The 17,772-nt window shown below is 40.7% G+C and overlaps 1 protein-coding gene across 1 annotated transcript in view; it reads right to left on the reverse strand.

The window, feature by feature from the left end:
• Positions 1-5,630: 5,630 nt before the first annotated feature.
• LOC137185736 (gap junction delta-2 protein) overlaps positions 5,631-17,772 on the reverse strand; it is a 30,641-nt gene continuing 18,499 nt past the window's right edge. Inside the window, exon 2 of the mRNA XM_067594068.1 lies at positions 5,631-13,078. Coding sequence (XP_067450169.1) covers positions 12,229-13,078 — 850 coding nt within the window. The 3' untranslated portion in view covers positions 5,631-12,228. The remainder of the gene's footprint in view (positions 13,079-17,772) is intronic.

A 17,772-nucleotide genomic window follows, 5' to 3' on the forward strand; every position in this document is an offset into this window, starting at 1 on the left:
CAATATTCACTCTCCTTCTGGCTCTAGTTTGGTCTCCATCAACTCCTGAGGGAAATGTCTGTCTCTCTAGCTTCTAAATATTCCACCATGTTCATCAACAAGTCGCTATAACTTTGTCTGTCTGCTGTTTGGTGCTGGGCAGGTATACAGCAGGTATTTTGCTGAAAACAGATGCCTGCTTTGACTGGAAACTATGGTATGAGAGCAATGGGAGTTCAAGTTGACCAGACAACCACAACAAATCAAACTCAAAGACGCCCTAAAGCACTGAGGAGAACTGCAGAGTAGGGTAATTATTCATCAACTCATCCATGATTCATTCTTATTATAAAAATATTGATTATTTCTGCTTTAAATTAACAATTTAAGAACAAGACATGTTCAAAAATGTAATACCTCCAATCCTCATACTATACTGTTAACTCTTTGCTATGTGTCGTGTGAAGCACATATCAGTTTCAGTCATAGTGTGTGATGTACACTTCACGTAAAGCTCTTTACTATGTGATGTACACATCTCACTTAATATGTAATGTAGAGTGCGTGTAAGTCTGAAGCCTGTGGCTCAGTGGTGCTTGAGAAACAGGCCAGACATACCATTGAGGGCCTGCCAACTGACCTGTGTGTTTGACTGTGTGTGTTTGTGTGTATGTGTGTGTGTGAAGACTTCATATAAGGTCCCACGAAGCTCCTGCCAGTATGTGTATGTGGATGTCTGTGAAGTGTGTGTAAGTATAGTTGTGCCAGGATCCCCTTCAATGCTTCATAACTGTGTGCGTGTGTGTGCACGTGTGCTGGTATAATGTATGTGTGTTTGTGCTGGCGGTCAAGGAGGGCGCCTGGGAGGACTGGTGTTTGATTGGCGCGTGCCGTCGAGATCTGCTCCTTCCTGTTAGCGTACGCATCACTTCCTCTCACCCAGCCCAGAGCTACTGCCTCGCTGTCTCACAGTCACTCTGACACGATTCCCTCTCTTCTCCTTATTTTTCCTTCCTCTTCTCTCTCTGTTCCTCTCCGTCCCAGACTTACTGTCCTTCTTACTTTGTCTTTCATTGTCTTACTGTTAAGCATTTCTTTAAACTGCCTCAGGCATCTCTGCTCCTATTTCATTATCTTCTCCCTCTATCCCCCTATTTTCTTTTACTTTTCCATATCTCCTTGTTTCTGTCTTTCCATTTTAGTGCCACTCTTAGGGTGCTTCTTCCCCCCCAGTCTTTCTCCATTTGTCTCTCTCTGCTCTCCCTCTTAACTCTCAGAAGGCCACTTTTGTTTTAACAACTTGACAGCCAGTTCATCATCCTCAATGAAGCATGTCTTCGCCTCTTGCTCCCTATTTCTCTCACCTTAATCCCTCCCCAATTGCTCCCACTCCTTCCCTAACCTCTTTGTCTTTCCATATCTGCTCTGTATTCAATCCTAGAGCAACCCCCACTCCTCTTCCCCTCTTCCTCACTCTCTTCCTCCCCTCCTCAGCTGCCCTCCCTGAAGACAGAGCAGAGGCAGCCAGGCAGAACAGCCAGCATGTTCCCATGTTCTCTTACTCCAGCTCTGTGGCTGCCGCAGCCCTCATAAGCCTCTCTATTTCTCTCTCTCCATCACCCCCTTTTCTTCTCCACACCCCCTTTCCTCTGCACACCTTCGGCTTTTCACCCTCTTCATTCTCTTTCTCACTTTTTCATTTCTTAATTAACCAACTTTCCTCTTTCTTCATTCATTTTTCTGGTTATCATTCCTTCCATGCGCTGTGCTACTCCTCCTCCTCTGCCTCCTTTCCTTTTCCTTGCCTCTGGGCTTTATCCTTGGTCTTTGCGTCTCTCCTCTATCTCCTCCCACCCTGCTAAACATTGCTCAAGGCCATCCTTGTCTCCTTTTTCCTCAAGCCTTCTTCTCTAGTCTCATCTTCAGCTGTTTTCACTGTTGACAGTATGGCTCCTACAGTATACGTCCTCTTTCTCATCTTCTTTGCTTCGTTTCCACATAGCATCACACCAACTCTCCACCACTCCTCCCCTTTGCTCTACTCAGTTTTTATTTACTCCCCGATTCTCCTCATCTCCTCCTTCCTTTCTTATGCACTTTTTATCAGTGTCGAATATGGGTTCATGTTTATGGTAATGACTTTCTTGCCTCCTTCCTTCGCCTACAGCTCTGTCACATCATGTAGAGCAGCAGATTGAGGGGCAGAGCCTCAGTTCAGAAAATAGAACATGTTAACTTAACCAAAAGATGCAGAGACAAAAACACTTACCGGAGTTAAAGTGTGTTGTAACTGCTTGACTGATATTTCAGTCATAATAATTCATCTGTTGGCTGGCTGCTGATTTGAAGCCAGTTTCCTTCAGTTGCCTCTCTCAGCTCTTTGTCTCTCCGCCTCTGTCACCTCTCTCTGAGGTCATAGTCACTGCAAACAACGTGCAACAAACTTCATTCAGGGAACAATTAGCATGCAACTTATCTTATCTTAGAAATATTAGTACAAAGTAGGGCTGGGCAATATCTCTATCTTATATCGATATCATGACATGAGACTAGCTAGATATTTGATATCGTAATAACATGATATGGCATAAGTGTTGTCTTTTCCTGGTTTTAAAGGCTGCATTACAATAAAGTGATATAGTTTTCTGAACTTACCAGACTGTTCTAGCTGTTCTATTATTTGCCTTTACCCCCTTAGTCATTATATCAAAATTACTGATGATTATTTATCAAAAATATCATTGTGTAAATATTTTGTGAAAGCACCAATAGTCATCCCTACAATATTGTCGCAATATTGATATCAAGGTATTTGGTCAAAAATATTGTGATATTTGATTTTGTCCATATCGCCCAGTCCTAGTACAGATGTGTCTAATGACATTTCATGAGGTCAGTAATGATGGTTTTTCATTGTATAGGCATTTATGCAAGAAATTATAGAGGAATTGAAAAAACACATTACAAGGACTTAAGTGTGTGGCCAATGTCTGAGAGGCGTACAGCAAATTCATTTTTCAAAATCCCCACAAAAAAGGTGGTGCTGGAAGCTTGGTGACGTAGTTGTGGATCAAGCAGTAGCTGCTGTTGGCTGCAAAATGTATATGAAGAGGAAAGTTCTTTTGGTTTGGCTTTATATTTAACAGAGCAGGATAGTATGAAAATGGATGGAACAACACAGCTATTACAATACCTTCTTCATTTTGGACTCCTCTTCTCCATCCCTTCAGTGTCCAGCACCGTTTAATCAGTCTGAAGTTGCTAAGTGGTTTCAATTTGTGTTTTGTGTCAAATTAATTCGTCTCTGTGAGCGGATCTACTGATCGTTGCAAATTCAATGAATTGACTCGGATTGATGAGATCTGGAGGTTCCCAGATGTTGTTGTTATAAATGCTGATGTTATGAACCCTAACAAGTACTAAATCCTGACCAGATACTGTAATCAAACTACTAATACAGTAGATTAACAGATTAACAGATTAACTGATTAATGAGTGCTAATTAAGAAACAGTTACGTTTATCTGTTGTTTCAGGCAAACATGCAAACTAATTATAACTACTGAGTAAATCAACTACTTAATAATAAAAATCAACTGACAATGTTTGATAAAAGATCTTAACCTGAGGTCTACTTATAACTTCTTTCCAAAGCTTTCAGCTGCATCTCACAGTCTTCATCAATGGGTGCAGTTTTCTCAGATTTCACATCATTTCACATTCAACTGACAACATTCACACACAAAGAAAAAAAGGGGAGGAAAATGTGGTGTTCTTGGTCTCTTCTCCAGAAAAAAATGTCACTGCATAGCACTATCCAATGACAGAAGCAACACCAATAATGCTTGTTGTAGTTATTATAATAATGATTTTTTATCATTTGGTCCAGGAGACATCTCAGCCAAACATGGTAGTTTAACCTCCACAGCAATTACACCTCTGTATGTCTCTGATGTTCAGCATGTTGATGCATGTTGCATTTTGTTGCATCAGACACTACAATAGACTGTTAGAAAACACAGGACCCACCAACTGTCTGCTTTATGAATAAACCTGTTAACTTTCAGCAGAGGCCGGCATGGTCAAAGTGCAAAGATCTACATTTGTTGAACAATGAGCAGCAGAATTACACATATCCAGGCAACTAGAGATGCTGCCTGCTTTTTTAAAATCTGACTACAATCTGCACACAGGTTCAAGGTTCACAGTGATTATACACACACGTGTGTGTTTCAGCATTCACAATGTAGCGTTCTCACCTTTGAGCTTATGGAAATTCTCAAGAAAGTAAATCAAGAAAACTTTGGGCGGATGAGGTGCAGGCCCTGTGAACCATGAACTAAGGTCCTGCTTCTATTATCATGAGGCAGCGCTGATGAATGAGCGCGCTGCGTGGCGAGGCACACAGTGTGATTGCTGTATTGATCCTCATGGGATGAAGGTGGTTTTAGGTAATGACCATGGTGTTTGAGATGATAGTGGTGGTAATGGATATGATGATGAGGCAGAGAGGAGAGGTGGCTGTGGCGAGTGAGGATGAGGATGGTCATGATGAGGATGATGAGTAATGATGGTGATGATGAAGGCTGCTCCAGTAATGATGATAATGATATAAGTGATGCATCCCGGGGGATGGCTTCTATAATAGCGCTGGTGTGAGGAAGATGATGATGAAGGCAGAATAATGGTCATACACAGATGCTGGCCTTATTCTTTGCATAAGTGTGTGTGTGTGTGTGTGTGTGTGCGCACGGGCACGCGCACATATGTATACCTTTGCATGCAATGGGATGTGATGGTAATATTTAAGGATAAGAGGACAATGATGATGAGGATGATGATGGTGAATATGAATCCCGTGTGTGTGTGTGTGTGTGTGTTTCAGGAAGTGACGCTGAGCAGCCAGCCATCTGTCGGCAGATTAATCCTGCCTGTGCTTAGAGATATTACCGGCTGGCTTATCGCCGTGGCAACAAGCCTTCAATCCCAGTCCAGCGTAGCCACCATGTGACCTTGCTGAAGAAGGTGGGTGGGGATTGGACACATGCACACTGGCGTGTGCACACACTCACACACACACACACACACAAACACACACACATAATATGCACACACCATAACACAAAAAGGTTCAGTAAAATGATGCATGCATGCATATCAGTGTTTCAGGGACACACACATACTGCTGCATGCACATAAAGAGTGCACTGACTGTGAGGGGGGTTTAAGAGAAAATATTACTACACACACACACACACACACACACACACACACACACACACACACACTTCCTATCCTCTCATCAGTGCCATGGTCTAAAGGTTTTAATCCTGCTGAAAGGTTTCAGTGTCACCTATTGAGTTCAGAAATGTCATTACACCAACCAGCTGGGCTGCATGCAGCTCTCTGCAAATATTGTTTTCAGCCAGCTATATATAGATCTGTATCAATATAACTTGTAGCCACCTTTGTTCAGTTTCCTTCACACCACAGAATGATTTTTTATTTGATAAATTCCATTAATCCCACGTGCACAGATATCCACCTGTTCATGTTTGCCATACACATTGCATGTACAGGAAACAATACACACAGATGCATGAACACACCCGCTTACCGGTCATAAATCAACAGCACAATACCAGTTCAGGCTTGATGTAACATTCAAGGTTTTATTCAGTCTTTACATACAGTACACCAGTCAGAAATATACAGTGAACCTTCAACAAAGGTTCATCAGGTACACCATAAAATCTGCATTCCGAAAGATTTTCAGATGAAGTTTACAAAGCGTGAGTGTGTTTGAGTGTGTGTTTCATTGTTCCTGTTTTCAGTCCATGTTTTTTCATCCATACAGATGTCACAGATAACTGCAGAAGCTATGCTGACACTACAACAAGTTTCTAGGGCTAAGATCGTTAATTATTGTCCCTTTCTGATCCCTTAAATATTGATCACCAACCAGGATGCCAAATATTGGCTAAAGTTGATGTTGCTCCCCCACTCCCCTGATGCATCACTATTCATCTCTCTCACTGTGACAAACAGCTTCTCACACAGTTTACAGACGCACGTCATGACGTAAAGGTGATTTGGTCTGAGCTCATGAGGTGTCTGTGGAAAGGTGAGAGGTGGACTCGAGGTTTGTGTTATGGCTAAAAGCCATTGTTTCCACTGTCACACTTGTTCATAATCACCCTATTTCCAATTAAACCTGCCCAAATCAACCTTGTACATTTGGAATTTACTGAATTTTAGAGACAGAGGCTAAAGCCAAGTCAGGTCATAATCTCACATCAACAAGCTCGCTGCCAGTAATGGTGGCGGTGCTGCTAAGAGAGAGAGATGCACAGGGCTGTTTGGTCAAATCCGGATGGTGGTTTAAATTCCTTTCTGCATGGATCTGCCACTCAACGTAATTAGATGAAGTAATCATGATTGATATCATGACAGATTAGTGAGAGGTTGAGAGGTCCTTTCCTGAAACCTGAAATGGTTATAATCTGGCCCACAGAACAGCAGCACCAGTATCAGACAGGGCTGGAGGGGGGAGGAGGGAGCATTTTATTTCAGTTCACAGAATAAAATGAAAATGGAAGCTGAACATCTGGGAGAAGGAGCTTTAAAACTCCCATTTTTTTCTCATTCAATTAAACACAGTAAAAATCTTTTCATGCAAAACAAGTTGTCTAATTTTCAATTTAAATAGAAAATGGCCACCTAATTGATTATGTATAAATGAGGATCATCTTGGCCCATAAGTGCACAATGTACTCTTTCAAAGAAATGCACAAAGTCAAGTTTGAAATCTTTCTTTTTTTAAAACTATGGCTTTTTGTTTTGTAATAAGTATAAGCCCTTGAATGTATAAGAGGGGCGTTTCAAAACTTACGCAAGGGCCACCAGCCCTTTAGGATTGGCTACATAATGTCATTACTAAATTAATCTAAGGTCCTTGTGGCAGTGCTATAAAGAGTAATCTAGTAGTTCAGTGAGATCTGTGTTAATGAATGGAGCAGCTCAATTACAGGCTGCAATCCTGAGGAATCAAACTGTTTGCTACTGTACTTTAGTACAAAGTCATTGGAGCGTTTCATGAATATGATATCATTAACCGCTGTAGGCTTTTCCGGACATGCCCATTTGTTAGTAACAGTCAAGAATAACAGCTTGTTGTTAAGGAGACCTGCATTGCTACATGACCTGTGGTATGTGGGACAGTAGTGTGCTGGACAGAAGGGAATGTATCTGAATAAATGGTTTTGGTAAAGAGTCCAACCTCAATAGCACCAGTAGGTAAATAATCAGGCTCAAAGACTATTTTCTTGGGTGGGTTTTACAGTACAAGGTAAGATGGTGAATGGAAAGTATGCTGACATGTCTTAGTACCATTTCTATAAAAGCATTCTTGTGTGTTAACTTAGAAACAGCAGTTTCACTACAAAAGATTGTTGTAAAAGATCAGCGTTGTTTTCTTTCCTGAGTCTGTTGTCAGTGTACTGTACCCAAAAATAAGTTGTGTCTTAAAGGAGTCTCACTGAGGATTTAATTATATTTCACATACTAAAAGTTTGTAGATTGTAGGTTAATTAGTCATTGTGCTGGGGACTAAACCCTGGAATGTTGTGATGTCTGACATCTCATGTTGCCAGCCTCTAACCTGCATGCTTATATTCCTGTGTACCCTGTGTTTTACAGTAGATTGTTTGACTGATTGGCTTGTAAATCAGAATATCTTCTACAACATCTTTTAAAGGTATATATTTATGTGCAAATTTCTTAAAGTAGAAGATTTACTGTATGCAGGGGTCTTCAAAATCTTTTGGGAGTTGAAACTGAGACTGATAAACCATAATAGGTAGTTTGAACATTGAGTTGGTATTGTCTGCCTGGCTCTGTACCGTCTGAAGAACTTAATATACACACTTGGCATCAAGACGTAATAGCTTCGCTTGAAAGTTTGGGCTAAAAAAGTTTTTCTTTAAAAGTTTCTGTTGGAGAAAACAGCGAAACATGCTTATTCTATCAATTACACATGCAGTTAAAAAATCTTTGAAAATCAATTGGATTTTGCATATCACTTTGGCAAGGGAGGAAATATAACATATTTTCTGCTAGTCTTACATTTCAGCTCTCTACCCTTGATTTTACACATTGAAATAAAAACTTTTTGTTCCTTTACATAGAAAAAACATCTTTCTTTTTTGATATGTCACTGCACAGAAAGAGCAACAGACAACAAAATGAATCCACAAGTCAAAAAGATAAGCAAATGAAAAAAAAAAAAGTTGCATAATTAATTTCACATTGACAAATAGAAAAGTAGACTATGGAGAGTAGTGGACTGCTGGAAGAACTGGGGCCTGCTTTTACTTTGAGACGTTGTGCACCACGGACTGTATAACTGCAGCTCATGAGTCATTAATGAATGCTAGATAAATGTAAACCATAGAAAACTAGGACACATTTATGGCCCTCTACGTCCTCACACTATGTGTATGTGTGTGTGTGTGTTTCTGACCTGAATGAAACCAGACATAACGACAGGAAAACCAACTTAAACTGCTGTCCCCACGTTCAGATTTCCTTGTTTTTCTAGAATGAATATATGTTCAGCATGTGTGTGTCTACTATTCACCTCACACTGGCACTGACCTGTGCTCTGTGGAGATTAGATCAGTTCTGTACTGCGCAGTGACTCTCCAACAGGAGCTGTGTATAGCACAGGACATTGGCTTGGCCTTTAAGCTCAAGGTCAGTGTTTAAGCCTTTGTTAGAAGTACAGGTTCTCAGTAACTAAGGGGGAAGCCAAGACTCAGACTCTATTATTAGGCATTCTGGTGTGCCCCATCAGCGCCTTTGTCCTTGCTAGCATACTGCATACCGCATCGATCCCATTGAGCCCCATAGAGATCCACAGAGGAGTCTAAATCTGGGGATAATCACCTGTAAGAATCACAGAGATTATGACAGTGGGAGTGAATGGAGAAAGAGAGAGTTGGGGGGGGGGATTTCTTTGGCTTCATAAGCTGTTGCTGTAGCTCCAAGACCTACTGCAGCTCTGCTTACAGATTGTAAGATGCTTACACAGTATTGTTTATTGTCATGACAATTCCATGTCCTATCAAGATGTTTTCCATGGAGCTACAATTGTATTTATGACACATTTTGAAACAAAGGCGATCAAATCAGCTCTAGATCCTTAGTGAATTTGTAGAAACTGCACTTCTGAGTGAATGTAAAGTAATCTAGTCTAATAAAAGTTTGCCCTTTACTTTTAGCTGTGCTAATGCAACGCATTTTCTTTATAAATGCCCTTAATGACCTGGGAGTTGTCCAAAGGCATTGTGGGAAATGTAGGAAGTCACTGACTGAAGTACAACAGATAAGGCAAGTCGAAGGAAAGTGAATACAACAAAAGGTTCAATCACAAAGGTTATATCTAAGTTACTGTATATCTATACAGGCGTTTTTTCCTTCACATTTTGAAAAAATGATATCCCAATCTGGAGGAATAATATACTTAAACTGCAATCTGATGTAAAATACTTGCCATTTGGTTAATGTTTAGATATAAATATGTCAACCTCTATGAGACAGGAGCATTTGTGCACGGGTGGTCTCCTAAGAATCAAACCCCCAAACATGGCAGTGATAAGCTATCGCTATGTTCCATGTAAGCTACATAAGGCAATTCAGTTTGCAATTGTGGATAAGATTCCCAATTGACACACCTAAATGTCCGGGCTAAAGCACAGAGCACTGATCTGTTTTGTTCTCAGACTTCTGTGTACTTGGGGCAGCATTGGCTTCAGAGTTCAGTCTCGGCTATATTTAGAGCAGGTTAAAGAAGCATTTGTGGAGTTTTTCTCCGTTAGCTCATAACTGATACTGTCACTGTACGGAAACATCCTCATATCTTTGTCTCTGCACCAGAATGAATGAAAACAGTTTGAATTGATCTGAGTTTGAGTTTGGCGTTCTTCACTTTGCTTTCATTTACATGTCCCCGTCACACAAGCCTCCTCCACACAGATGAACAGGGCGACAGCATGCTGATCCAGTTAGTTTTTATGTGTGTGTCCATGTCAGATAAATAATTTAATTTTCTTTTACCACATGTAGTTCACTGAACTGTCCCTATATCTGGTTTCACAGGCTTACAGCACTCTGTTTTAAATTATGCATTTGTGTACTGTGTTTATGTGCCCAACAACACAGCCTTTATCCCAATAAGAGTTCCTTCAGTCTGCCACTCTCCCACTTGTCTGCGTTAATCAAGGTGCAACACTCTCTGTCATCTTTATCTTTTTCTATTTCTGTCATGTCATTCTTTTACTTTTCTCTTACAAGGCATGCATGCTGAAATCCAGTCAGGAAAGAAATGCAAAATGAAAACCACTGAGATTCAAAAACACAACTGTCCCTAGAGAGTTACTACTCATCGGTTATATAGCTTGATCATTCAAGAAACAGCGTCGTGTAAACATGCCTTTTTCAAATGGCTCACAGGCCTTAATTTGCCCGAAGCTGTGCAGCTGATTTTGAAGAAAACTAAGACTATCTGTAGAAAATACATATAGATGTTGAATCTAACTGCTGCATTTTGAATGCAAATTAGTTACAAACTTTAGTTACCTTTTCCTAAATTGTTGCAAATAAATAAATCTGTTGCACAGCCTCAAAGCGTGTCAAAAACAAAGCTCTCAAGCTTATCCCTTCCCTCCCCATACATGTCATTAATCAGTTCCATCAGTGAGAAATGCTTTAGATAAACAAAAATGAAAAAAGACAGACAGTTTATACATTTGAAAAAACAGCAACATGATTTCCCAACCAACCCACCCACAAAGATAAATAAATCTATTTGGATATATTCTAAATGGATAAATAATATTAGCGTGATATACTCTATATAACTTTTCAACATTAATTAAATATTTCAAGGATGGCACCATCGCTTTCTCAAAAAAAAAAAAAGAAAAAGAAAATCATAACTCATGGTGATATATTTTATAAAATTTGTTTAAAGTGATCTGTTCCCCTCTCATTCCCTTTCCGTCTTCTCCTTTCTTTCTGTCTCTCCTTCGTCTCTCAGCGCACTGGAATGCTGGAAGGAGGGACGTTTGGTTTGTGCTTCAGAGGAGACTGACGTTTACACACTGTTTGTCCATTTGTTCATTAGTTCCTCTCCAAAGTTTACGCAGAAGGGGAGCAGCAATGGTCATTACTGTCATCCGAAGCCCCCGGGGTCTATGTAGCTGCCAACCGTGGAGCAGAGAGAGTGAGAGATAGGGAGGAGGAAAGAAAAAAAGTGTTTATGGTACTAGCTGTGTGTTTGTGTTAAAATCATCTTTTGCCAAGAGACAAAACATAAACATCGTCAGTCTTTTTCTCTTGGTTTTGGCTCGTGACGATGTTCCAGCAGCGGCTGACAATGATCAGAGGCAGCCCCTTCTCTCTTGGCTTCGGTCTCAAGTCTCCGGCAAGGAGAGGAAGCAAAAGAAAAACGTCCCCTCTCTTCCCTCCCTTGCTCGGTTGTTTCATATGTTTTCCCAGAGTGTGAAGTCCTCCTCCTACTCTCTCTCACAAACTTGCCTTCGTTCTCTAGAGTCTGTCACGACTTTGACAGTTCTTCCGTTCCTCTTTTAATGATGTTGCTTCTCATCCTCCCTGTCCCATCCCCTATCCTGTCCTCCTTTTTACATTGAGGCTGACACAGTCCAGAGGAAAAGCACCATGGGATGCATCAAACACCGCCATCATCTTCCAATATCCCAAAAGAATACAGAACAGCCTCTCCTCTGTTGTCCTCTCCCTCCCCCTCTTCTTTCATCTCTAGTCCTTCGTTCTCCAGCCCCTTGAGGATTTATTCCTCCCATTAAAAGAAATGAGGGGCGGAGGATAGGGTAATTAGTAAAAAAAAGACAAAGTATAAAATGGCAGTTGGAATAACTCCCCATGAGACCAAAATATGTTCATCGTGTTAGTTTGCACAACAGAACTTTTTGTCCTTTTATGCTTTTTTAATGTTCTTCCTCCTCTACTCTCTTGACTCTCACAGTGGTAGAGCAGGAGGTTTGGTCTTTTTACATTCTGTTTCTTTCCATCATCACAGAGGAGAGGTCATCTTGTTTTATCTCCACACCATCTTCATTAAATTAAAATCATAATTAATTAATTTTTTCTCTCTTGCACATTCATCCCACTCATTCCTCCTCTTCTGCGGCGCAGCTCCTTCTCTTCATCATCAGACGTAGGCTGATTCGCTGGACTGTGTGCGTCCCAGGTTGGGTGGCTGGGACAGATGCGCCATGTCCTTCTTCCTGATCTCACAAATGGACTTCCTGCGGGCCTGGACGCCCCTGATGGCAGCCTTGATCTTGCGCCAGCCCAGATGGTTGAGCTCGGCCAGGTTGAGGACCACACAGATGCCGCTCACCGCAAACATGAACACCAGGAAAACCGTTTTTTCTGTTGGGCGGGACACGTAGCACTCCACCTCCTTCAGACATGGGTAGCGGTCACACTCGAAAATCCCTGGCACGCTAAAGCCGTAAAGGAAGTATTGACCCGCCAAAAAGCCGATCTCCAGTGCGTTTCTGAACACTACCTGAATGATGTAAAAGCGGGAGATCCCTTCTTGCCGACGAACCTTGGAGCTCTTCCCATGGGTGAGGCCCCGCGGAGCGTTGGGGATCTCCTTCACCTCCAGGCAGTCAGGTTCCTCCTTCCCTCCTCCGCCATCACCACCATGCTGAACTAGAATTCCATTTATGTTGCGGAGCTTTCGTGTCCCATCCCTTCCCCCGTAGTCCCTCTCCATGATGGGATAGAGAAATGAATAGCGCCGGTCTTTCTGCTTGGCTGACTGGTGGACTGAGTAGGTGATAAAGCAGAGGCTGGGCGTGCACACCAATATGATTTGGAAGACCCAGTAGCGGATGTGGGATATGGGGAAGGCCTTGTCGTAGCAGGCCTGGTTGCAGCCTGGCTGTAGGGTGTTACAGATGAACATGGTCTGCTCATCCTCGTACACTGTCTCCCCCACGATAGCGACGATCAGGATGCGGAAGATCACAACCACTGTCAGCAGAATCCTAAAGGAGAAAGAGAGAGATAAATGGGGTTCATACACTCAGAGACATTTAGTGATTTACTTTATTAGGATGAGATGTCCTGAGATATCCTTCCCAGCAAAGGTTCTAAAGATATGCTGAGTATGAGAGGAGAGTGTGAGAAAGCAGGAAAGAAGAATAACGGAGATAAGGAAGCCTATGAAGGCTGAATGGAAATGTATGGCTTGAAGATTTTTAATCCAGAATTTTGAAAGATCAGCTTTGAAAAGAGTAAAGATGCCCAATACGGCTGCAACTAACATTATTTTTATTATCAATTAATAATTTTTTCAATTAGTTGTTTGGTCTATAAAATGTCAAAAAATAGTGAAAAGTAACCATCACAATTTCTGATGAGAAAGCTGTTTTTAAATTAAACCAATAGTCCAAAACCTGTGATAAGCGATTTACTATCACATAAGACATAGAAAATCAACATTTTTTTCCTTGAAAAAAAGCTTGAGTGATTAATCAATGACCAAAATACTTGGTGATTAATTTTCTGTCAATCAACTAATACAATGATTGACTATCATTTAAGCTCTACTGCACAGTAAAACACTATACAGTGTCAAAAATGTCAGTGGTCACATCGGCATTTAAAGCTGCCAAATTTTGCTATAAATCAATTCAATTCAATGGAATCTGTGGATTCTGTCTGTGGGACATCTGTGGGAAAAGTTAAATAAATGCATGAATGTTCTGTCTCGAGTTGAATTTTTGTGAACTTTGACATGCAAATTTGTGCTGTTGACCAACACCATCTATAACCATGTTTTCATCACTGAGCTTTGAGGAAACGGAGAGCAGGAGAGTCCAAAATGGAACAAGCAATTGAAGCTGTGTCACTCCATCTTTTATTTAACCCTCCTTTGTTGGAGTGTAAACTGCTCCACTAAAGAGGAATAATTTGCAGACAGTTACGTGACAGAAGTCGATGGTACAAAAACAACTTTTGAATAAACAGTGTGAACATATTGGCCCATTAGTGACTGAGCTAACCAGCTTTTTTCCTCCTAACTCGGCCAAGTACAGAGAAAATAGAAAGAAGGTTGAGGAGATATTGTGACTGACTAGCACCAGCATGTTTCCAGCTCTCGTTGTTCGTTCTTGTGTTAGCTGTTAGTTCACCAGCAGTTTTGTCCCTCAGTCACCAAGCTTATAGTCCTAAATATTTTTTATGAAAATGTATCAAACAATTAACTAACACAACTACAGAAAGGACAACTGTACTGTGCTGAACTATAGATAACAGAGATTAAGAAGTGAACGAAAAAGGGAATTGCATATCACCTTCAACTGTACATAAAAGGGCAAGATAATTACGGAGGAAACACAGGAGAAATCCGATAGAGGATGCAACATATACATTTTTAAGAAGTCAGAATCAAGGTCAAGGAATGAAGGAGGGAAGTGAATTGTCAAATCACAGCAGGGGGCTTTGGGAAGGATTTTGAACTCTATCAGAAAGAGAAGTGAGGAGTCTCCTCAGCCAGCTGGTCCTGAGGCTCACCTCCTCTAACAGCACAAGGCCTCAGGACAGCCCACACACAATCTGGCCCAACCAAATTATAGCTAAAGAAAAAGACAAGTACATTAACTGTTGGACATCTACCCACAAAAACTCAAAGCAAATGTCAATACTATTTGGCTCTAAACAGACAGTACACAGTAGCAGACTATCTGACCACTGTGACTGATCAGAAACTAAGAACGACATTAACTAGCTCGGTCATAGAGACTGGCTGACACAGGCAGACCTGGCTGCCTAGAGAAGACACATATATGAAGACATTAGAACAAAGTTCTTTACAAAAATTAAATGTAAATTCCAAGATGCAAAGGTTATGCACACACACAATCTTCAGTCATCAAACAATCTTTCACAAACACACACACACACACACACACAAAAACCACACACACGCACAAAACACATTTACTGTTTTCTGCCATTTTATTGTTCTATTTATTTATTTTATGTAATGAATTTTTTTTCATCTCATTATTGAATTGTATTATCACTTGGTACTATTGTTCATCAGACATTCATGCTAATAAAGCATACTGAACAGAACTGAAAAAAATGAGTCACAGAGGCAGAGAAAGGAGAAAAAATTGTACTAATGACAGAGAGGGACACTGTCAACGTTTAGTCACTGATCATCCTGATAAGAACCAGAGAAGAAGGGTGCTCCGAATCCTTTTTATCAGCCAGAGTAAACACAAATAACAAGAAGAAAAGCAGTTAGTATAAGTGGAGCCTCGATGTGTCATCAGTCCTCATAACTCACAGCCCTATTATCTGTGACTTAAGATACAGTTTGTGTGTGTGTGTTTTGTAGGAGTTTTACAGGTAAAAAAAAGAGGTGAGATGACACATTTCATCTTATTTTAGTTTCTTCTGCATCATTAGGCCCAGTTAGCATGGCAACCTCGGTTTAGACTCATTCAAGTTCAAACTGTTATCTGTTCCTACACACGTCCAAACGCACATACGCAATCATACAGAGTAATCTCAGTTGTTGACTTTGTTTTGAACAATACCTGCACTCTCTGTCCTTTCACTGCCTTAGCAACAGGTGAAACTGAGTTGAACCCTGCAGATTAGGTGCTATTTCTGTGTGGGGTGTGGTAGGAGAGAGAGAGAGATTGTAGTTGTTGAAATTAGGTTCACTTCAATTCACTCTGTGTGTTTTTGTGCACGTTAATGTGTGTCTACCCAAGTATATGCTGCTTACATGTGCTGACTTTGGTATATCTGTACATTTAGTATATCTGTGTGTTTCCATGATGTTAAACATAAACAGCAGATAGACGACAGGTTTCTATTCCTTCCCTCTGCTCTGCTCTCCTCTCTTGCAGACATCCTTCCCTTTGTTCTTATTCATCCCTCATTTATTTTTCAGATCTGAGAGCAAGCAAGCACTTTAGATAGCGGGCTTCTTGCTTTTCACAGTCTGAGTGAGCCTGCTGGCTGTCTCATATTGTAATCTATGACTAAACTAAGTCTGGAACAAGGCTGCAGACTGCAGACAGGACTGGACATTGCTGTTAATCTGTTGATTGATTGCTGACTTGAAGTTGAATCCCACAGATATGAGGGAGTTCAAGCCAAGTTCCACATAAGATCAACTCTCACTAATCACCACCATTTATATTAATGATAATCTCATAAATAACAGTATGATAAATCACTGTCATTATTTCATGTGAACCCAGAGTACATGCCATTACAGTGGCCCATCAAAACCTGACCTCATTACATTTATCATGGATTTATGGGTTTTGTGTGCATACAAGTCAATAGATTGTGACATATAAAAATGGCTTTGCAGGCAGCGCTGATGGGCAGTACGGCGTGCTGCAGAAAGAGCAATTTGTTCCTGAGAAAAGGTCAATGTGCATAACAGAGAACATTTAAATTTAAAGAGATAAAGCTTCACAACAAATACATTGTAAATGCCTTTCAGACTTTAACAGTAAACCATAAGTCAAGCAGTTTTACATGATGGTATCATGTTTGAGAGGTAAATGTTTTCCATAAAATTTGCTCTGGCAAACTGCCTACTTAGCACCTAGTAATACTTCTGTAACATTTTCTACACAGCTGAAGTGTACGTAAAAGCAGGTACATTGCCAGAAAAACATGCAAAAGAATAGAACATTCTGAGGTTATTGCATATATTGCATATATTACATACTGCAAACCAATAACAAGAAGCAATGAAGGGGCACTTTAAGGGCTGTCTGGTGATTACAGAATCATTTCAAAGGGGTAAATTGACTCTAAAGTGAGATTTTTGCGAGCTGAAAAAGCCATACTACTTTTGTAGAAATGGCTGGAAATTGATTTGGCATCAATAACCAATATTAGTGATTTGCTCTCACAGAAAGTCATGAATTTTAGATAAAGATAAGATTGTAATGTACAATACAGAGTTTACATGGTAAAAATGATTAAAATATCTTAAAAATTTTGCACAAAAGGTTTAGTATCAGTCCCTCTCAAAACTGATCAACAGTCAAACCAGGACATTTCTCTTAACGCTTTTGCATCCTTGAGACAGTTTCCATTTAAAGTCCCACCATAACCTCCATTTCACTCACAACTCTCCCTCTAGATAAATCTGAATTTATTAGATAAAACCAACAAGAGACTGTGTCAAATTGACCTCAGGCCAGTCCACTGCGTTTCATAGAAAGAGAAGATGATCATACACTATGTGTACAGTCAATACAGATTGATTAAATAAAACTGACTTGTAAAATCTGTTAAAAGTCCATCTGGACAGCATTGTGACGGGACAGTGGCTCCAGGGGGAGGCCCATGCCACTGCACCTTAGACGTTGCCAGATAATCATTAGATGACATTTGGCTGTGTGAAGGGTAATCTACCAATCGCACAGTGGCTTTGCCAGTCTTGTGTGGCGCAGATGTGGAGTCGAAGGGCAGAGTTAATCCTTTCCAGAGTCTGACGGCGTGCGGTTCACATGTACCTTTCATCAAAACAGCAGGTCACCAATGATGAACTCCAAAATGAAAAATAAAAGACTTATTGCCAGTCCGCCCACCTGTGATCAGCCCACCATGTGGAAGTGGAGGGGAAAAATAAATGCAAAAAAATGAAAATGCTTTTGCCCTTGTAGTGACTCCATTAAGGAGCTTAGTGAGC

Source organism: Thunnus thynnus, chromosome 7, assembly GCF_963924715.1.
Source record: "Thunnus thynnus chromosome 7, fThuThy2.1, whole genome shotgun sequence".
Taxonomy (NCBI): domain Eukaryota; kingdom Metazoa; phylum Chordata; class Actinopteri; order Scombriformes; family Scombridae; genus Thunnus; species Thunnus thynnus.